General features: G+C 31.7%; 1 protein-coding gene across 3 annotated transcripts in view; it reads left to right on the forward strand.

Moving 5' to 3' along the window:
• LOC132697676 (pleckstrin homology-like domain family B member 1) overlaps nucleotides 1–23,782 on the forward strand; it is a 53,834-nt gene that overhangs the window by 15,397 nt on the left and 14,655 nt on the right. The window contains exons 4-13 of one of the 3 annotated variants that reach the window (XM_060663218.1): nucleotides 26–235; nucleotides 841–1,077; nucleotides 1,141–1,520; nucleotides 2,466–2,605; nucleotides 3,387–3,701; nucleotides 6,292–6,709; nucleotides 8,269–9,049; nucleotides 15,171–15,323; nucleotides 15,389–15,533; nucleotides 19,181–19,244. In XM_060663218.1, coding sequence (XP_060519201.1) covers nucleotides 26–235; nucleotides 841–1,077; nucleotides 1,141–1,520; nucleotides 2,466–2,605; nucleotides 3,387–3,701; nucleotides 6,292–6,709; nucleotides 8,269–9,049; nucleotides 15,171–15,323; nucleotides 15,389–15,533; nucleotides 19,181–19,244 — 2,843 coding nt within the window. Of the gene's footprint in view, nucleotides 1–25; nucleotides 236–651; nucleotides 783–840; nucleotides 1,078–1,140; nucleotides 1,521–2,465; nucleotides 2,606–3,386; nucleotides 3,702–6,291; nucleotides 6,710–8,268; nucleotides 9,050–15,170; nucleotides 15,324–15,388; nucleotides 15,534–19,180; nucleotides 19,245–23,782 lie in introns of those variants that run through there. The other 2 variants (XM_060663219.1, XM_060663220.1) reach the window with 2 other exon arrangements.

Genomic DNA, 23,782 nt, shown 5'->3' on the forward strand with positions numbered 1-23,782 from the left:
ACGCACGCCTTTGTGTCGTTTTCAGGTGTCATGCTTACCATCGGACGTTCGAATTACATGCGCTTTAACCACCCGGTAGAAGCGAAACTAATGAAATCGGTGCTTCCAAACCCTCGAATTTCTATGGCTCCCATCACTTTCGAACCAGCCGACGTGCCTTATCAACCCAAGTTCAATAAAAAACCGCCTACGGCGCCCCGAAAGAGCCCCCGAGAATCCCTATCGGATAGCGGAAGTGAGTATTTACCCCCCCCGCTACTTTGCGTTGCAAACGTCATTCGGGCAAGGAAAAGGATACTTATCCCTGCTTATCCGAATATAAAATCCATACTTATCTGCCGTTGCGATTACTATACGTTTTGATGTTGAGAATTATTATTCGGAAAGAAATACACACGCAAAACTCGATATTATACATGGAATACTTTGGCACTTACCTTTTGAGCCCGACCCTGCATTACTATGTAGAATCAATTCAATCAATCATAATTTTTGCTAAAATCGCGGTGCACTTTGCTTGAAACTACTACAAATTATTGAAAAACTTCAATGATGAAACTGTTTTTGTTTTTGACAGACGATGTATTTCGCAGCCTACTGCACTGTAAGTTTCATTCCGTGGTATGAGCAGTGAAAAGTAGTCCTAACCTTGATATTTTTTTAACAAGTGTTCGACGAAATTTGTACGCGACTGACAGAATTCAAAATTTGCGATGAATCTTAAGAATATTTTTAGTTTGAACTTTCGTAAAATTCTGTTAGTTGGAAACCTGTGTCAAATAGTAAGTAGTAACATTGTGTGTACCATTCAATTTCTTATTAATCAACCCAATGTTGCAGGCGACGATGCCCCGTCCAGTATTATGACCAAAGTGTCGAAATTCGAATATTTGGCCGCTCAAAACTTGAAAAAGGCGTATTCGCCGAAAGTCTTCTCGTCCAATGTACCAACCGTCAATATGCCCGTCAAAGACGTTCTCGGAAAGGACCTGAACAGTCTCAAGAAAAATTTGCCTCAGAGTGCCTTAAATTACGCGGATCTCAACTATAACGACAAGGAACAAAACAAAAATCCAGGTAAAACAGACCTTTCAGGTTTCGGGAAGCATAAACTATATGTCGCGATTGTTCTGAGCAAAGGTCAGCCGATTTTTGCGAGGCGTCAGCCTCAGTACGTCAACGTGGAACTGAGTGAAACGAAAACGATAAACAACAGGGTGATGATATACGAAAACGGGTGCGTACCGAAGAAGAATCCGAACGTCAGTTTCGACCACAACGACTTAAGCGGCAGGCCCGCCAAAAACGTGAACGTCTTCAACAAAATCAACGTCCCGTCGCCCAGTTTCAATCGAAACCCCAGTCAGTATAATCGGAGCGTCACGCCGAGCCCCGCGTCGAACAACATTCACTTCGAGCATCGGAGAAGCGGATCTGTGGGCGAATTATCCGATTACCCTCAGGAAGAATTTACCGATTTGGAGTACAGGAAACGTGAAGCGGAACTTAGAAGGAACCAGGTGAGCCCAGTAAATTTTCAGGTTATGTTTTCAGGTTTACGTTACCTATTTGGTAGATCGGGAAATCTTAACTGTGGTTGCCAAATGTCATGCAACTGTGCAATGTTTTTAAAATTGTATAAAATCTTTCAAAATTTTGGAAATTATTCGGAGAAAATTGCTACAAAACAATAATTGTTGGGAAAAAAACTAATTTATTAAAGGATTGCAAAACGCTATTAAAGTTACCATGTAACAAATATCACAAATAACAAATTCAGGATATTTATGCAATGATGTTTTTTATATGGACGATTTGGATGCATGATGATATTGCATATAATTCCTTAATTTGTAAGCTTAAAATGTGTCCTTGAAAGTTTACAGTTTTTCAATTAACAGAACTTTCAAATTGGTTTGAAAATACAATACACAATTTCTTCAAAAAATAAACACAACAGAAAATGAGGTTATGTTGAACTCCAAATCGTCAAACGTCGAAATTGACAATTAATAAATTCGGTAAACAATCGAGAAGTGTGAATTATAAATACGGAGTTAGTTAATCTCGTCCTAAAATCCTTTAAAAATCGTTTGAGCAGTTATGGACATTATTGGACAAATAATAATGTTGCTAATATTGAAAAGTTATTAATAAAAATAGTACAACGTTATTGATTTACTTTTATTATAAAATTACAATTAATTTGTCCTGAACGAAATGAACATTATTTAAGCGGACGCCACTATGGCTAGCGGGTTAATTAAGGTTTATCGCAGACTTTGTCGCTCCTTTTTATTAAAGAACGCTAATAAAAGCAAAGCGTGTCGTAACCCATATTTGTAATTTCCTCGTTTTTTTATCTTATCTTTATCCCCCCTCCCGGCACGTAGTCAATATTTATTCGAATGTTATTAATCTCGGTTTTGCCGGGCGTGGATTTGGAACGATTGTTTTGTTTCCAGGCCCAGAAAGACCGTATCAGCGAGCAGAGGATCGAAAAGGCGGAGCAGCAGAGGCTGGAAGAAATTTTGAACATGTGCGCCGAATATGAGAAACAGTCTCACGCCCAATCCGAGAAGACCAAACCCGTTACCCCAAACAGGTACGTAAAAATGAAAACAATAATATTTATCCGATTGTTGCTTTGTTTATTTTGATATCTAAATATAACAATTGCGTCAAATAGTAGAGAATTTTATTTATGGTTGAAACAATATGCTTGTCCGGCGTAAGGATATGTTATTCTATTCGTAGTTAAAAAATGTATCTAGCAATAGATCCGATTTTTATTTTGCAATTTCTAATACCAGTTAAATTTTTACCTATTTAAAAAATGGCAAACTAGTTGCAGAATTGAGGCCAAAGAATTTCCAAAAGTTTAAAATTAGTTGCTACATTTGTTCGAGAATAAAAATCAATTATCGCATAATCTAGAGAACTAATTTTATTCCAAAGGCACAAATATTTCTCTTTAACAGTAATAATAATAATAATAATAATAATTACTATTACTATTAAAACTATTAGGTGCCCAAGGCGTCAGTCACCACGCAGGTAATTTAGTAATCGCAGCGAGATACAAATTGTTTTCTAACTTAATTTTTGTTACTCTACCCTTCCAGTCCTCCGTTTTTTCTGAAAATGTTTTGAAAACTCAAAAATAGAGGCTGTAACCTATCACCAAATTTGTTATAATCTGTAGAAGTTTAAAAGGCTTGGTACAAATTTTTGAGGCCTTTTGGTCAAAGGTGCATCAGGAGACTTTTAGTATGGTAAAAAGGAAGTATAGTAACACCTCTTCCAGACAGTCCCAGTTTTTTAAAAGTTTGTTCCACCTCCCCATTACTAGCAACTTATTTCTATGGCACTATTATCCTTTGCAGGATCATAACGAACGGCTCGTTGCCTAGAGACAAGCGACACCTCGGGCCACCTTCTCCGTCGTATAGTACACCTCCTTCGTCTCCCTTGGAACTGCTGCATAGCGAATTGTTGAAACACAGTAACCACAATTATGAAAACCCACATAAAACGATACACAAGGAGAGCGTCCAAGTACAAACTGAACCCAAAACCGGACAGTTTAAGCACTCTAATTCCGTTAGCCCTTACGAGAACATTTCCATACCCCAGGGGAATTCTGGCTCGTTTCCGTCATCGCCGAGGACGAGGATCAAAACTTTCGTCACCGCGAATAAGTAAGTCTTAAGCCGGGTTTATAAATATAAACATGACAACATCATCTTCCACGCCATATCAGAATAAAGTCCCATAAAGTACTTCGGCAGCTAACACTCAAAATTACTTTCTATATGTGACTTTGATTTCAAACTTCAATTTTTTTTTTGAAAATTTATTTCCTTCTTGACAACTTGTTAAAGTTTGATCCTTAAGGATTTAAATCCAAACAAAGATTTCGCAAAGAAAAAGATTTTTTGTAAATGAGTGAAGCCTCACTTTTGTTTATTATTTGATATAATTATTAGCAACAAAAGTAACTGCGAAATATTAAAATAAGAATTGAAAAAAACCTTTTTCCGTATTAAAATTTAGGATTGATATAATATTTATTTATTATAAATTTTTATTAATATTTTATTATCCCACTGGAAGCTTACAAAATTTTTCACTTAAAAAAAAAGGTGATTGGTAATAAAATTGTTTCATTTATTCAGCATAATTGGAGTTTAACTTATAAAAGTATATTTTATATATGAATAAGTAAGGCTTAAGCCGGGTTTATAAACATAAACATCACACAGAGTCGATGTTATTTCAAAAGAAAGCCCCATAAACACAACAACGTTGCCATCTTTTAGAAATTAGTGATGTATGAGAATAGTCGTTGAAAACTAACCAGTTTATATTAAAATATGTTTTATTTCTTGACAACTTGTCGATTAAAGTTCGATGAATCCACACAAAAATTTAGCTAATAAAATTTGTTTCCTTAATCGGTCAGGCTTCACTTCTGTTTATTTTTTTATATAATTATTAGCAACAAAAGTTTTTACCAAATATCGAAATAAAAATTCAGCTTTCATTATGTTTTTTTAATATAATTTTTTTCCGTTAATATTTTATTAATGTACTGAAAGTTTATAAAATTTCCCACATAAAAAAGGTAATTTTGGTAATAAAATTATTACAATTAATTCGTTTCTTTTTCCATTGATCCAGCATAACTATAGTTCTATTTGTAAAAATATGTTTTATATTTTCATTTCAAAGTTAATGAAGTTTATGACTTATTATTTATATAAATTTCTTAAAAATTCTCTCACAACGAGCCCTGTTTATAAACATAAACATGAGATCATTTCAAAAGAAAGCCCCGTAAACTACTTCGGCAGCTAATACTCCAAATTACATTCTAAATGCAACGTTCAGATGATATATAACTTTAATAAAAATAGTGGTTGAAAACTAGCCAATTATTTCAAAATATGTTTTATTTCTTGACAACTTGTCAATTAAAGTTTGATCCTTTGAAAATGTTTATTGTTGATTATTATTATATTATTTGATTTGATTGTTTATTATTTGATATATTAGCAACAAAAGTAGCTGCAAAATATTGAAACAAGAATTGAAACAACATTTTTCCGTATTACAATTCAGCATTAATATATTTTTTACTATAATTTTTTTTTATATTATTTATATTATTTTACACTGGAAGTTTACAAAATTTGCCGCTTATATATATATATATATATATATATATATATATATATATATATATATATATATATATATATATATATATATATATATATATATATATATATATATATATATATATATGGTAATAAAATTGTCTAAATTCATTCATTTATCCAGCAAAGAGAATGTATAACTGATTTTAAATATAAGTTTCTTAAAATATAATATAATACTATAATAATAAACTTTTCTCACTGCAAATAAGTGAGACTTAAGTTGGGTTTCTAAACATAAATATCATATAAGAGTCGGTGTCATTTCAAAAGAAAGCCCCATAAACTACCTGGACAGCTAATTTAGTGATATAAGACTTAAAAAAAATAGTTAAAGTTTGATCCTTAAAGATTTAAATCGTCCGAAGATTTCGCCAAAAAAAAAAAACGGTTTTTTGTAAACGAGTGAAACCTCGCTTCTGTTTATTAAGAAAAAAAGTATTTTGTTTTTCGTGTATTAAGATTCATCGTTAATATTTTTTTTATTCGTTTGTTTTTGCATTGTTCTAGCATAACTAGAGTTCGATTTGTAGAAATGTACTTTATATTTTCATTTCAAAGCTAATTAAATTTATAATTAATTTTTAATATAAATACCTTAACGTATGACAATTACTTACGATTATTAATATAGACTTTTGTGGCTGCCAATAAGTAAGGCTTAAATCTAAATGTTTCATCGACTAACATTAAAAATTACATTCTAAACGCAGCGTTGTCGTGTTTTTGAATTTAGTGGTTATTGAAATTGAATTTCGTGATAACTTTATTAATTTTCAAAACATTAAAGGTCCCCATTTTAAAATACTTATTAAATAAATAAATAAAGTTGCGTTTAAACTTTAAACAGGAAGTGTTCTCAGGCACCACGGTCGTCTACATTGACCGAAACCACTTTCATCCCCTCCAAATTTCTTCTGTCATTAATATAGTGGGCGAAGGTTGACGGATTTTTCCATAGTTATCCCATTTGGGACGAGGCTAAGCCTGCCGCGTAGAGTTGATAAACCCGGTTTTAAACGAAAACGTAAAATTCAATGGCGAACGGTGGACGTGGTTTTTGTCGCAGTGGCGGCGGCTTCAAGGACGCGTCCAACAGTATCGTCGAAAGTAAGTTCGCCGTGCTGGAAACCGAGAAGAAACTGCTGCGCGAAGCTGAGATTGTGCTCCGTCAGAATCTTCACAATTTCAAGGAAGTGATGCCAGAGAATCTGGACCTGGTCGAGTTGGAACCACGCAAAACTTCCCCCACGAAATTTATATTCCCTCTGGACGATATCGATCCGTATTTCGACGGTCGGAAAGATGGCGCTCGCGACAGCAATTCTGCTAAGGAGTACAACTTGCTCGATGCTGGCAATAGTGTAGAGGAGAGGGAAAAGTTTGGTCAGCTCAAGAAGGAGAAGAAAGAAATTTTGGCCGTCATCTCGAGAATTAAGAGACAAATGGCGGAAATCGAGATTCAAGAGGAAGAACTCCGCAGGGAGGTAATGTCAGCTTATTTAATTGTGTTGAAAACTAAAAATGTGTTTATGTTTTTTTTTGTTGGCGGAAAATGGCAAACTATTAATAAAAATCTGAGAAACTGAAAAAATTTAATTGCTGAATTTATGATTTTTCATTCATTTTATTTCATTTCATTCATCTTTATTTAGTTGGAACCGTTACTTTTATAAAATTTGAAATATTTTTAAACTAGACTTTTTAAAAAAAAATTACGCATACAACTTCAAAGCGTCCACGAGAACCAAATGTCCAATTTTCCGTTCCACGGTAGTTACATAACTTAATTTGAGTTGTAAAATCATATAAACTCTTTGCACTATTTCATCAACTCCATGTTTGCAGGCAGTACTCAGATGACGTATTTTCGACATGATTCACTAGTCGTTTCATAAATCTCAAGGTAGATGGCGCTCGAGTCATATAAATTGAAATTATTTATTTTTAAATCATTTATTGCCACGAAAAGTTAAAAATTTATAGATAAAAGTACTGTCATTTAGCTGACGTATTGCAGATTCTCTCTGAAGGAAAAACCATATTATATAAAAAATATGTTGAAATATGTTCATGATCATCTAATTAATACAAAATTTTCATCATTCATCATTACATAACAATATCTTATTTTTAAACGTTAATAATGAAGAAATAATTTGAGAAAGTATTTGAAATGCAATAATAACATTTCTTTTAATTATTTTGATTACATTCTTATATTGATGTGTCATTTGTTGGTTATTTTTGTAAATTATTTGCCCTTCATTTTGTTTACCTGTTAAAATATAAATGTTTTTTTTTGTCTACATTTTACTTAAAAGAAAAATTTTGCTTAAAAAATGTATAAACAGAATAAAATCTTATTTTTAAGGGTTAATGGATAAATTAAATTTTTCTGTTTTTTCGTTTATCAAGCATATCATTCAATTAATTGTTTTTTTTATTATATATGACTTTATGAATTTGTTGAATAAATTTGAAGTGCATAATAACATTTTTTTTTTAATTTGTTTGTCTTCACTTTATTTTTCTTCATTATTACTATTATTACTGTTATTACTATTTTTTCATGATATTTGATTTATTATTTTTACCTCAACTTAGCCGTTAAAATATAAAGTTTTTTTCGATTTTACTCCAAAGAAATATTTTGCTTTAAAAATATGAAAACATAATAATTACTTATTTTCAAATGAAGTGTTTGTTCCTTTTTTAACATCTGTTTTAATTACTTTTTTTTTGTGTATATTGTGAAAGTGTTAGTATTTTCATAGTATTTCAGTCATTTTAATCAATTTTGTTTCAATCGTGTTTTATTTCTTTTCTCAATTTAACTGCTAAACTATAATGTTTTTTTGGTGGGTAACATTTTACTGAACAGAAAAACTCTTCATCAAAAATCGATATTGAATAAATGAAACTTTTTCTTTTTTTTTTTTTCGTTTCTTTCAAATTTCTTTTGGTTCTACTCTTTTTTCTTGTCCTATTTTAAATGTTTGTTATTATCTTTTCTTATTTTTTGTTCACTTTCGATTTCTCGCAGCTGGAATTGGAAAAGGCGCTCATAAACGGCGAGTACAAGTCCAAGCAGCTCGAGCTTCAGAAAATCGACACGAAAAAGCAAAAACTCACGAAACGCGCGCAGAGGATCGAGGAGAGCATGCGAGATTGCCAGATGAAGCAGGACGAAGATCAGAAGGAGTGCAAGAAGAAGCTGCAGGTCGCGCAGGAGAACATGAACAGGGTCGAGGACAAGCTGAAAGAGTGCCGGAAAGGCACCAAAGCGTACGACGACGCGTTCGAGGAGTACCTCCAGGCGCAGGAGCAGCTCGACAACGAGAGGAAAACGTTCGAGGACCTGGAATTTCACCATTTGGAGGAGGAGGCCGATTGGTTGGCGACCCGCGAAGAGCTGCAACGCGAAATCGTCGACCTATCCAACCGGATGGATGACGTCCGTTCCCATTTGCAAGACTTGGACGATCAGAGACGCGAAACGTCGAATACGAACTACAAGGAGTACAAGGCTATCGAAAAACAGAAGATGGAGTGCATGGTGCGGTTGGAGGAGATCAGGAACCGGCTCAAGTTTATCGACGGCGAGCTGCTCGCCTTTTCCAACCACGAGAGCGACAAGGACTTGTCGAGCGGCAGCGACAGCGACCTTTCCGGGATTTCGTCTCCTAAAATGAGCGGCCTCAGTTGTTCTCTGATCGTAGGCGATCAGGGCAAGGCGGGGGGCGGCACGCAAAACGACTTCAACATGATGTCGCAGTCGTTCAACGAGAAGCTGTTCGAGGAGAAGACGATTCTGGAGTGCGCCGGTAGGTAGAGCGATACTTTCACTTTCGATGTAAATAGACTTCGGGCTGGGTTTACAAAAGAATCTTATGTAGTGGATGTTCCTAAAATTGGTAGAAGTGCTGCAGAAAATCATCGTATTTTGGTAGATGTTTATGATGAACGTGCCGAGCAAAAGTAGAAAATGGTTTGCACGTTTTAAAAGTTCTAATCTTCGAATTTTTTGGGCCGTCTTCTAAATCAAAATCACTACTTTTAAAATGCGCAAACCTTTTTTTGCAACTTTGCTGAGCACGTTCATCACAAACATCTACCAAAATACGATGACTTTCTGCAGCACCCCTACCAATTTTAAGCCAATGGAGCAAAACTTTAATTTTTTGAAATAATGTACAGAAAATGGCAGTAAAAAAAATCTATACCACTAGCGCCATCTGTTATCAAAACGCTACCAATTAATTCCAACGCATTTTTTTCATTTATCTCTTATTGTCTTCAAAATGCTCCTAAACTTTCTCATTAAAATTTTTTGAAAAACAATTATGGTACAGAAAGTGGCAGTAAAAAAAATCTATACCACTAGCGTCGTCTGTTATCAAAACGCTACCAATTAATTCCAACACATTTTTTTCATTTATCTCTTATTGTCTTCAAAATGCTCCTAAACTTTCTCATTAAAATTTTTTGAAAAACAATTATGTACAGAAAGTGGCAGTAAAAAAAATCTATACCACTAGCGCCATCTGTTATCAAAACGCTACCAATTAATTCCAACACATTTTTTTCACTTATCTCTTATTGTCTTCAAAATGGTCCTAAACTTTCTCATTAGAATTTTTTGAAAAACAATTATGTACAGAAAGTGGCAGTAAAAAAAATCTATACCACTAGCGCCATCTGTTATCAAAACGCTACCAATTAATTCCAACACATTTTTTTCATTTATCTCTTATTGTCTTCAAAATGGTCCTAAACTTTCTCATTAAAATTTTTTGAAAAACAATTATGTACAGAAAGTGGCAGTAAAAAAAATCTATACCACTAGCGCCATCTGTTATCAAAACGCTACCAATTAATTCCAACACATTTTTTTCACTTATCTCTTATTGTCTTCAAAATGGTCCTAAACTTTCTCATTAAAATTTTTTGAAAAACAATTATGTACAGAAAGTGGCAGTAAAAAAAATCTATACCACTAGCGCCATCTGTTATCAAAACGCTACCAATTAATTCCAACGCATTTTTTTCATTTATCTCTTATTGTCTTCAAAATGGTCCTAAACTTTCTCATTAAAATTTTTTGAAAATCAATTATGTACAGAAAGTGGCAGTAAAAAAAATCTATACCACTAGCGCCATCTGTTATCAAAACGCTACCAATTAATTCCAACACATTTTTTTCACTTATCTCTTATTGTCTTCAAAATGGTCCTAAACTTTCTCATTAAAATTTTTTGAAAAACAATTATGTACAGAAAGTGGCAGTAAAAAAAATCTATACCACTAGCGCCATCTGTTATCAAAACGCTACCAATTAATTCCAACGCATTTTTTTCATTTATCTCTTATTGTCTTCAAAATGGTCCTAAACTTTCTCATTAAAATTTTTTGAAAAACAATTATGTACAGAAAGTGGCAGTAAAAAAAATCTATACCACTAGCGTCATCTGTTATCAAAACGCTACCAATTAATTCCAACGCATTTTTTTCATTTATCTCTTATTGTCTTCAAAATGGTCCTAAACTTTCTCATTAGAATTTTTTGAAAAACAATTATGTACAGAAAGTTGTAGTAAAAAAAATCTATACCACTAGCGCCATCTGTTATCAAAACGCTACCAATTAATTCCAACGCATTTTTTTCATTTATCTCTTATTGTCTTCAAAATGGTCCTAAACTTTCTCATTAAAATTTTTTGAAAAACAATTATGTACAGAAAGTGGCAGTAAAAAAAATCTATACCACTAGCGTCATCTGTTATCAAAACGCTACCAATTAATTCCAACGCATTTTTTTCATTTATCTCTTATTGTCTTCAAAATGATCCTAAACTTTCTCATTAAAATTTTTTGAAAAACAATTATGTACAGAAAGTGGCAGTAAAAAAAATCTATACCACTAGCGTCATCTGTTATCAAAACGCTACCAATTAATTCCAACGCATTTTTTTCATTTATCTCTTATTGTCTTCAAAATGGTCCTAAACTTTCTCATTAGAATTTTTTGAAAAACAATTATGTACAGAAAGTGGCAGTAAAAAAAATCTATACCACTAGCGCCATCTGTTATCAAAACGCTACCAATTAATTCCAACGCATTTTTTTCATTTATCTCTTATTGTCTTCAAAATGGTCCTAAACTTTCTCATTAAAATTTTTTGAAAAACAATTATGTACAGAAAGTGGCAGTAAAAAAAATCTATACCACTAGCGTCATCTGTTATCAAAACGCTACCAATTAATTCCAACGCATTTTTTTCATTTATCTCTTATTGTCTTCAAAATGGTCCTAAACTTTCTCATTAAAATTTTTTGAAAAACAATTATGTACAGAAAGTGGCAGTAAAAAAAATCTATACCACTAGCGTCATCTGTTATCAAAACGCTACCAATTAATTCCAACGCATTTTTTTCATTTATCTCTTATTGTCTTCAAAATGGTCCTAAACTTTCTCATTAGAATTTTTTGAAAAACAATTATGTACAGAAAGTTGCAGTAAAAAAAATCTATACCACTAGCGCCATCTGTTATCAAAACGCTACCAATTAATTCCAACGCATTTTTTTCATTTATCTCTTATTGTCTTCAAAATGGTCCTAAACTTTCTCATTAAAATTTTTTGAAAAACAATTATGTACAGAAAGTAGCAGTAAAAAAAATCTATACCACTAGCGCCATCTGTTATCAAAACGCTACCAATTAATTCCAACGCATTTTTTTCATTTATCTCTTATTGTCTTCAAAATGGTCCTAAACTTTCTCATTAAAATTTTTTGAAAAACAATTATGTACAGAAAGTGGCATTAAAAAAAATCTATACCACTAGCGTCATCTGTTATCAAAACGCTACCAATTAATTCCAACGCATTTTTTTCATTTATCTCTTATTGTCTTCAAAATGGTCCTAAACTTTCTCATTAAAATTTTTTGAAAAACAATTATGTACAGAAAGTGGCAGTAAAAAAAATCTATACCACTAGCGTCATCTGTTATCAAAACGCTACCAATTAATTCCAACGCATTTTTTTCATTTATCTCTTATTGTCTTCAAAATGGTCCTAAACTTTCTCATTAGAATTTTTTGAAAAACAATTATGTACAGAAAGTTGCAGTAAAAAAAATCTATACCACTAGCGCCATCTGTTATCAAAACGCTACCAATTAATTCCAACGCATTTTTTTCATTTATCTCTTATTGTCTTCAAAATGCTCCTAAACTTTCTCATTAGAATTTTTTGAAAAACAATTATGTACAGAAAGTGGCAGTAAAAAAAATCTATACCACTAGCGCCATCTGTTATCAAAACGCTACCAATTAATTCCAACGCATTTTTTTCATTTATCTCTTATTGTCTTCAAAATGGTCCTAAACTTTCTCATTAAAATTTTTTGAAAAACAATTATGTACAGAAAGTGGCAGTAAAAAAAATCTATACCACTAGCGCCATCTGTTATCAAAACGCTACCAATTAATTCCAACGCATTTTTTTCATTTATCTCTTATTGTCTTCAAAATGGTCCTAAACTTTCTCATTAAAATTTTTTGAAAAACAATTATGTACAGAAAGTGGCAGTAAAAAAAATCTATACCACTAGCGCCATCTGTTATCAAAACGCTACCAATTAATTCCAACGCATTTTTTTCATTTATCTCTTATTGTCTTCAAAATGGTCCTAAACTTTCTCATTAAAATTTTTTGAAAAACAATTATGTACAGAAAGTGGCAGTAAAAAAAATCTATACCACTAGCGTCATCTGTTATCAAAACGCTACCAATTAATTCCAACGCATTTTTTTCATTTATCTCTTATTGTCTTCAAAATGGTCCTAAACTTTCTCATTAAAATTTTTTGAAAAACAATTATGTACAGAAAGTGGCAGTAAAAAAAATCTATACCACTAGCGCCATCTGTTATCAAAACGCTACCAATTAATTCCAACGCATTTTTTTCATTTATCTCTTATTGTCTTCAAAATGGTCCTAAACTTTCTCATTAAAATTTTTTGAAAAACAATTATGTACAGAAAGTGGCAGTAAAAAAAATCTATACCACTAGCGCCATCTGTTATCAAAACGCTACCAATTAATTCCAACACATTTTTTTCATTTATCTCTTATTGTCTTCAAAATGCTTCTAAACTTTCTCATTAAAATTCACTAATTGGAAAACTCGCCACTTCCTGAGATTTGTTTTAATCAACAAATTGAACTTCTCGATTCTTCTGAAATCAAATTTAAATTTGGTTTGCAAACAACAATTTTTTTGGAAGCGTTCAGTGTTCATACAATTACGCGTCGTACAGCAAAAGTTATTTATTGTGCTCGAAAAAATGTGAAATGTGAAATTGTTACAGTGCGAAATTGTTATTGCACAAAGCTCAGCATATGCCAACTTATTTTTGTTGCTGTGCAATTCAATCTTCGTTGACTAATTAATCGATCAAATAAGACCAAGCAACAAGTTGTCCCTCTACTTAGGCTACAGTCATAACAGCTTCTCGAGAAAATTAATATTTTTCGTAATAGACATTTATTCTTTTTATGCTCTCGTCAACCTTTAGATCTTCTTTGCTTATCTTAATCTCTATTTTTCTTTTTATATTGACCGCTCACGCACTGTTTAATTTTATTTTTTTGTTTTTTTCTATGATTTAATTTAATTTTGTATGAAATGATGTTTTCCCGTAACCAATAAAAAAAAGAAAATGTTAAGTTAAAAAATATGTAAACGCAGATTAGAATTGCTATTTGTTTGCGAACTTCAGTAACTCCAGAAAAAAATAGAAACGAAATCGGCAATTTTTTTTGTTGGTATCTTCCAAAGTGATATTTGAAACTTTTCTTAAACACGCTGTATACATGTACATCTAATTTTTTTGTGAGTTTTCGCCATTCCGCTATTAATAGTATCAACGTAAAATGTGTCTTTGGTTATTAAAAGCGTACACTTTGAAAGTATTTAGAATTATACGGGGCGCGTACCAAAAGTATGCATAAGGCAAAAAGGTTCTAATAAACCCGTGTAACAATTTTTTTTTCATGTCATTGCGTAAGACTTCAAAGAAAAAAAAATGGATATAAAAAGAGTCTGTCCAAAGTTTGGTTTTGTAATAGTAATTCTCCCGTAACATTTTATTGTTGTGCTTTAAACACCTTGTATATACATATGCCATATATGATCATATGATTTTCCAATTACTACAGAAATCATTAAAAAATCATCACATCACATAACAAGTGCAAGTATTTCAAGTTCAATAATAATATTTGTTTGAATTAATTTGATTACATTCTTATATTGATCTCTACGTGTCATTTGTTGGTTGTTTTTGTTAATTATAATTTTCGGTCTTCTTTTACGTTATGTTACCTGATAAAATGTAAATGCTTTTTTAGTCGTCATTTTACTTACAAAAAAAATGCTTAAAAAAATACAATAAAATCTTATTAGTTAATGGATAAATTAAATTTTTCTTTTTCTTTTTCATAATACTTGAAGTTTCCACATAGATAAAAGTTAAAAAGAATCTATTGGGTTGCTGTCCACTTTTTAAAGCGTTTCTTATTATTGCTTTATTTAACTTTTCTCAGATAGTTTGTCGTATATGTCAGTTTCCGAGAAATTTTAGTTTTCCTAATACCTACTTTATTTTTTGGTAATAAAAGGATTGCAAAAAAAAAACAGTATCGTTGTACAAAAAATAAAGCCAAGCCAAGCACCTACTCCTTAATCTTATTGAATAAAAAAAAATGTGTAGAAAATATAGATATACAAAAATATAAACTTTTCAACTTTGAGAAAATGCTTTTACCGTAGATTCGAATAATTCTAGAACTATTAAATTTAGACCATGCGTTAACTTACTTATAACACACAGAATCCACAAAGAAAATGATTTTTTTTTAATTTGCAAATTTTAGCTAAAAAATTCCCGAGTCAGGACGATATCGACCGAATAAGCAAAGTGACGTCAGACGCGCCGATCATCGAGGGTAGACAATCTCTGGGGAAGAAAACGATCGAGTCGCTGAAAGAAATCGAACGGATTCGACATTTGCATTTGTGCGAACAAGGTAGGGTTTGTTCGGTTTCTCCGCGATCGCTCCTCGTATGTTAATTTTTACGCTATCGCGCACAGGATCGCAGGTAATCGAGCAGGAAAGGCAGCGGGTTTTGGCGCTGAAACAGCGCGTTCAGGAAGAGGTGAAATCGAAATGGGCCGAACAGCAGGAACGGGATCGTTCTTCTTCGATTTCTTCCGAATCCAACAGGACTCCGAACAGGTAGGTTCTGTGATTTGCCGTTTTTTTTATTTAGTCATTAATACATATCGCAAAATTTAAAAAAACAAATTTTGAATTTCGCGTAATCAACTTTCAGGAAAAGTTTGACGTGATATGATGAAATAAATGATTTAATGTGTTGTTGACGCTGTATATAAAAAAAACTTCATAAATAAAAAATATAAATTGGTTTTTAATGCACAGGGGCCGGAATAAAAAAGCTACTCCAAAAAAAGTTATAACTGTCGGATACAAAAATTAAGGTTTATTTTTGAACTTCAAGTTTTCACTGATAGTGTAAAAAGAAATTCTGCTTATTTGTTATTAAACAACTTCTACGTTAGGTGGAAGTTATAGAAAAAAGTCATTAAATGGAAAAAAGTGGTTGTAATGTTAAGAGTGGGAAGTAAATATTTATTATTCCCTCCTTATTGTGAGGTCGCAGAGGACGAGGACAAAATAAATTGCAAAAACGTATAAACATGTATACATTTTGCGATGCCTGACAAATTCTATTTAAATGAACGAGAGGATTCGCACAATTGAGCTACGTTTTAGTGCAAATAAAACATGAGATACGTTTTTATTGATATTGCAAATAAAAAATGTTAGAAACCTGAAAAATCCTGCTTATTTGTTTTTTTTTATTACACTGCGTCTTTTGCGTTAGGTGAAAATTATTATAAATTATCAAGTGGTCGTTGCATTAAGTGTAGTAAATAAATATTAATTATTTCTTGCTAAAGAGATATGCATACAAATATAAAGAATAATAAATGATATAATAAAAACATACTTTTGTTACGTAAAAATATGGAAATATAGAAAAAATACAACAGATACTCTATTTCTCATAAAAAATATAAATAAAAAACGTTTTTAACAATTATTTATTTTACAGCTTTTAACATCGACTAATATCGCAGAGAAATTGCAAAAACCAAAAAAAAAAATGAGAAAGTAATAAAAGAAATAAATATTTCGCTCTTAAACATGCATGTACTATAAGGACAAACTCTGTCTAAATTGAGCTACATTTTTGAAATATACGTTTTCACAAAAAGTGCTAATAAAATATTATAAATGCTGCTTATTTGTTATATTTTTATTAAACGTCTGCGTTAGTTACAAATTCCAACGAATGAAATTAAAAATAAAATAAATATTATTCCTTGATAAATTAAATTAAAAATATAAAAATAAAATAAATAATAAATTATATGTGTGAGCAGAAAATAAACATTAAAGTAAAAATATTTTATTACTTAAAAATATGTAAATTTGGAAAAAAGTAGCCATGAAAATGTAATAAATAAATACTTTATTTATTTGAAATTCACGTTTTCACAAATGGGGCAAATAAAAAACGTAAGATTTTTAATTTGTTAATTTTTTTATTAAACAACGTCTGCGTTAGGTGCGAGTTACAGAAAATGCAATTAAAAAATTTCAATGCAATAAATCAGCAAATAAATACGTATCATTCGTTGGTAAACGAGATAGGCACTATCAGTATTTTATTTGTGTCCCTGAATATAAAAAATTTAAATACTTTTGAAACTCACCATTTCATTGGTAGTAAAAATATTTATTTTATTATGTAAACATTTGTAAGAATAAATATATATAACAAAAGTAAAAAATTAAATAAAAAATCAAAATAAAAATATTGCATTTTAATAAATAAAAAAAATAAAAGTATGGTAATTACATATTTATAATTCATTGATAAAGAGACATGCCCCAAATATATTAATAAATAACATATTGTGTTAGATTCCTGAATACAAAAAACTAAAGTACATGTGAAAATCACCATTGGAAGTTAAAAAATAAATACGTTACATATAAAACTGCGATTTGAACCTTATTATTTACTTTACCACAACAAAACAAATAAAATAAAAATAAATAAATGTTTCGCTTCTATAGGACCAATACAATTATTTATAATTTTCATATGTGCCGCATATCCTTGTGCTGTACAGACGAACCCTGTTTAAATTAACCAGTGGATTTGCGTTGTGATAAGATATTACTTATAGATTATGCCTTATCGTTCCGCCAAATTGCAAAATTTAATTATGGATTTAAGTCGAATCATTTGATATCCAAAGGTGATTTAGACAAGGTGAGTTTTTTGTTTGAAATAAACGCCTTTCAGATATTAACTTATAAAAATACAAACATTTTTTTAACCAAATTTATTTGACTGAACAATACTCATCCATTTATAGTTTTCTGCTTTCTTAAAAAATATACACTTCGAGCCACGCTATAAAACGAAACATTTGCTTTGGCAGCGACTTGAAACGAACTCAATAGGTCGTTATGTTATCGGCAGTGTCTTTTTTTCTTTAGAAATTCGGCTAATGAAATATTTAGGTTTCACTTTAAATTTTCGCAGTAAAACTAACGCACCATCCTTCTCGGTTTGGTCGGATAGGCTTGAGCGGGAACTTGGTAATTTGTTAGTGAATTATTTATCAAGGAACAACAAAGAAAAAACCTTTCCTTAGTTGCCCTTGTCTGATCGATAGCGATTCCGATGTGCTAAGCCTATGATGACGTCACATGTCAGTACTCGATGTTCCTGGGTGTTTAGAGACGTGAACACTGCTGACCTTTGGTGAAATACCAGTTATTTTAAACATTGATTCTATAAGTCACTCTTCTAATAAGTAAAAAAAGAAATAAACGTTTTTTTAGTAATAAAAAATCTATACACGATAATAGATCGAAATTATGAGAAGTTGGGGCTTTTCTGTGCATCATAGTATATACTATACTATGTACTATATAATTTAGAAGTTATTGTTAATTTACTGTCTTAGGACAAATTACTGAACGTGAGTACGCGTTGATCTTTTTCCTTTTCAGAAATACGTAATGGAATGAAAAGTAGCCACCGTTTGTGTGTCCCGTAAACATCGCTTCGTAAAATAACAAATATTATAACTTCATTTCATTGTTCTTCAATTTATTAAGGACGTAATAATTTCTCTCTTTCTGTCGCTGTTATTGTAATCGCGTGTTTATGCGAATCCGCTCGCGTCTTTTGGATATTTTTACGATTTTGCGGCATTTCGAAAGATTTGTCTGCGTCGGTATTGGCGCATAAATTAATAGTTTGTGTATTTTTAGTCACGCGATTTCATCCACCTGTTCGTTTTTTTTTTTTTCGTTTCCCGCCCGAAAATAATTTTCGTTGCATTTTAACGGATCGGATTGGAAATTTATTACGTAAAATTTGTGGCTAAAGATCGTAATTGCCTTTTGACTGACATGCCGAAGTCTTGAAAAAAAAAATAGGGACTCACTTCACCCGGAGCCCTTTAAATATGACGTCTTGTGACGTCACGATGCGTGAAATGTCAGCCAATTAAGCGAACCAAAACTCTTCCAACTATGGATTCTATGGTAGTGTTATGGCATTTAATAAATATTTAAAGTTACTGTCCGTTATATATTTTAGGTTACGTGTTTAACCTTATTGACATGACACTAGCATTCGAATTATTAGTTAGTGTATTTCATAAATATTGTGTTTTAAATCTACTAATAAACATTTCTGGCACATAATAAAATTAAGTCCCACTATGCAAGTTCATTCGTTTGCTGTTTAGAACTTTTACGTAATTTTCCAGTAGGCCAGATTCATCGGAAGACAAGTCGGACATGCAGCAATCAAACGACGAAGAAATAAATGTGGTAAGTGTGTTACCGTATACTAAGGTCTTGCTTTAAAACGTCTTTTCTTGGTTAATTGGGGTGTAAATTATACGTGAAATTTTTAAACATTAACTCGCTAAATATATTTGTTTTAGAAAAAGAAAATGATAATATTCCTGTTTCCTTTTTTTCTCCTGAGATTTAGCAGCTGTTTTCGTCGAACACAAAAAAGTTTGCTCTTTAGTTCACTGCAGTTTCAATTTAAAAAAAAATGCAAAGACATTTGGTTCCTAAATTATTGCGCAATTTTGTTTTTTAGGAAAAAAAATGGCGCTCCGCTGCTTTTTCCTAAAACCCCATGGCACCATGATTTTTTTTCTAACGACGCGCTGTTTTCGGAAAAAAAAAAAGTCCATTAAAAATATGATACAAATATTTAACATCTTTTAAATTTTATTTATTTTTATTAGAGTCTTTATAACCTATTTAAAAATAAGTACAAAGAATAAAACATCACAAATATGAAATAAGAAATTTTTAGAAAATATTCTAATTCAAAATTCATTTTAGTTTTGTTAGAGTAAGTTTGTATACCATGACCGTATTGTGTTTTCACAACCGACCCCGTGATTAACTTTGCCTACTGTTTATTACTGCCGAGCAGACCCTTACCCGTAACCAATCCAGGACCGTCCTAGGAATTGATCTACCTATAGCGGGATATAAGTGTTTTCAATCTTCTTCGCCAAGCAATTACTAAAACATGTACATTAAAAAAATTAGTACAAAGTAACAATTTACGACCTTCTATTTCATTAAATGCTATTTATATACAAAATATTAAATATAGTAATAATAAAGTATCAGTATCATTAGCCGAAAAAATAGTCACGGAAGTGGGTTTTTCGTGTAAAACATTTTCGTACAGAAATTATTTAATTTCTTCTTTATTTGAAGAAGTATTTTGAATTTTTCTAATTTGGGCTGAATGATACGAGGAATTATCCAACCCAATAACAGTATTTGGCGATAGTTTTCGCAAAAGTTTATTTTCAAATCAGTCCTTAAATATTTCCGGCTTTTCATGGCAATCAACACAAGATTATTTAATGGCTAATCTCTATAAACTTTTGGTTAAAGTTAAAATATATATATATATATATATATATATATATATATATATATATATATATATATATATATATATATATATATATATATATATATATATATATATATATATATATATATATATATATATATATATATATATATATATATATATATATATTCTCACGTATTGATTCACGGATGGAAAAATGTGATGACACTATATTCCGTGATATCATCCGTTCGCTCGTTGAACTCCGGCTGGAATCCTGCATCCGACTGGAATCCTGAAAATCTTGCATCCGACTGGAATCCTGCAGACGTTTCGCCAAAATCTCACTTGGCATCTTCAATGCTCGCGCTCCGAAAACACTTCGAACACTGGGAGGTTACCGGCGGTGCGTGCGGTATTTATACTCTGCGCCGGAGATGGTAACGGTGCTGCTTGTGCGTGGGGGGAGGTGGCTCCGCCCCCCGAATTGTCGCGTTGTTAATTTCGCCCGATCGTAGTTGCGATGTCCCCGTTGGCTGCTGCGCATCGCTCTGCTGTTTGATTATCGTTCTCCACGTGTTGGATAAATGCAGAGCGTCGTCTCTCGTATTGAGGTGTCCGGACTTTTCTATTTCGATGGCCTCTCGTATAATCCTAGTCCTAAAATCAGGAATATTAGCTATTTGTTTGCAAGTGCCGAAATCAATTTTATGGCCTGTCTGATGTTGGTGCTGAAACAAAGCAGATGTTGTTTGTTTGTTTCTTATGGCTAAAGGATGTTCCTCGAGCCTGGCTGAAATCCTTCTGTTGGTCTGTCCCACATACGTCAGGCTGCACGATCCGCATGCTACACTGTATACTCCTTGGTTTTCCAGAGTAATTTTTTGTTTTGGGTTTCTTAGTATTGCTCCGATGGTATGGTCAGGTTTGTATGCCGTTGATATGTCGTGTTTCCGTAATATTCGGCCGATTTTGTCAGTAACCCCCTTGATGTATGGCAGGACAGCGATCGATCTTCGTTGGGTCTCGTCCTGCACTCTCTGCTGCGGCTGTTGTTGTTTACTGATTGCCTTGCTGATGGTGCGCCTTTGGTATCCGTTTTGTCGAAGACAGGTACTAATTTTCTTCAGTTCTTTATCTCTGTTCCTCTCGTTTGTGAGCCTGAAGGACCGAGCAATTAATGTATTTGCCACTGCCTGTATCTGTGATGGGTGGTGATGAGATTTAGCGTTCAGATATCTATTAGTGTGTGTTGGTTTTCTATAGACAGTGTGTTCCAAGTGTCCATCTTCGGTCCTTGTGATGTGCACATCTAAAAAGGGCAGACTGTTATCCTCTTCAAGTTCTATTGTAAATTGAATCCTTGGGTGAATGGAATTCAGATGATCTAGGAATTTCAAAAGCTCCTCCTTGCCAAAAGGCCATACAACAAATACGTCATCAACGTATCGAACATTTCACTCAGATTTTAGGTTCTCTTAGGATGGACAAGGATGACATTATGGCGGATGATATCACGGAATATAGTGTCATCATATATATATATATATATATATATATATATATATATATATATATATATATATATATATATATATATATATATATATATATATATATATATATATATATATATATATATATATATATATATATATATATATATATATATATATATATATATATATATATATATATATATATATATATATATATATATATATATATATATATATATATATATATATATATATATATATATATATATATATATATATATATATATATATATATATATATATATATTAAAATTCGGTTCGAATGTCACTGGTAAATTTAAAAAAAAAAAAGTAATTCCCATCGAAAAATGTATCTTACTACCACAATGCACAAAATATCGACGAAATATCTCCGGCGGTTTGAAAAGTACGCAAACATATATATTTTTTAACATTTCAACACCCTGTATCTCAGATAGGCAGTTTTTCCGACAATATCTTTATATAAGCAAATACGGTTTATTTTCAACGTAGCATTAGTTTCGGAACACCCTGTGTTTTATTGGACATTTTATTATTATTATTATTATTATTATTATTATTATTATTATTATTATTTTTGTGGACAACTTTGTTGGACCAACGGGAAAGCATGTTGGCCGAGGTGCTGTTTTTTTTTTTTCACCTCGAATTAACCGAAAATATAAATTCTCGCGTCTCGGAACACAATAAAAGTTGTTTTTCGCGATTGTGTATCTTTTAATATCCGCTATACGCATTTCGTCGGTATAATAATAAGCAAATGACTAGTTGCGTTAAAATTTCATTCAATTCAAAACAAGCTTTACGCGATTTCTGCAAAACGGTGGGCACAAACGGCCGCGTTTAGCCCGGAATTCAAGCGTTCAAAATTTACGACTACTATGTTCGAACGCTGGGATTTTCTGTAAATCGGGACCCGGATAATATCCGGGAATTGCAAAAAAAAGTAATGCCGATATAGACGTAAACTCATGAACAATACTTTGCATTAAAAATTATAATTGGAAGAAACGAAATTCTTCCCTCGAGCTGTAATGAGTAAATGAAAAAAAATTAAAAAGACAGAATTAGTTAGGAAAATATAGTAATTAATTTATTTAACAATATTTTGGGAAAAATTTCACTTGGTGCTTCAATTATTATTATTTATTTTTACTTATTAATCTTGTAGCTAGGATAAGCAGATTAAAAACTGTACTGGTATTGGATGTTCACCGTTAAATATTGGCATATCATTAACGAACACCCTGCGATAAGATTTACTTATTCAGTGGAAATTACTTCCGATAACAAGAATGTAGAACGGCGTATTTTGCAACGGCGTTCGATAAAAGCGATTTTAGTCACGAGTTTTATTTGTGCTTCATTTGTTTTCGAAAATTTTTCCGACTACACGATTTTTTGAAAATTTGGGTAATTTTTTAGAAAAAAAATCCCAAAAACGTTTGAAAATAGAAACGTGACTGTCGTCAAAATACCTGCATCGAAACCTGTCTTCTTTAAGCGACACTTTCCGCATGTTTGATCCGTGCATCATTAGACATTTTAAAATAGCAAGTAGTTTAAAAAAACTAAATGTTCGAAAGCAAACGGTTCCCTTTGGATTCAAATTAGGGATCCGAAAATAGGAACCCAATAATGATGGACTTGTCTATCGGTGACGAGTTCTTAAAATAAGTTCGTCCGGATATCCGAATATAGATACGTAACTGAACTTAAAATTAACGGCGAGATCGAAAGTCTTTGTGGTTTTGCTTTGACTTACGCTTGATGTGCTACAAAAGAAAAGTATTTAACGATTTAAAGGAAAATATATTTGCGGAATATATTTAAATAATACACAATTTGTATTACAAATATTTTATAATACAGAAAAAAATTAAATTATTAAATTAACATTTACATAGGTAATACTATGAAATCCTGAATAACAA

Source organism: Cylas formicarius, unplaced genomic scaffold (assembly GCF_029955315.1).
Source record: "Cylas formicarius isolate icCylForm1 unplaced genomic scaffold, icCylForm1.1 PGA_scaffold_2__14_contigs__length_35257938, whole genome shotgun sequence".
NCBI lineage: Eukaryota > Metazoa > Arthropoda > Insecta > Coleoptera > Brentidae > Cylas > Cylas formicarius.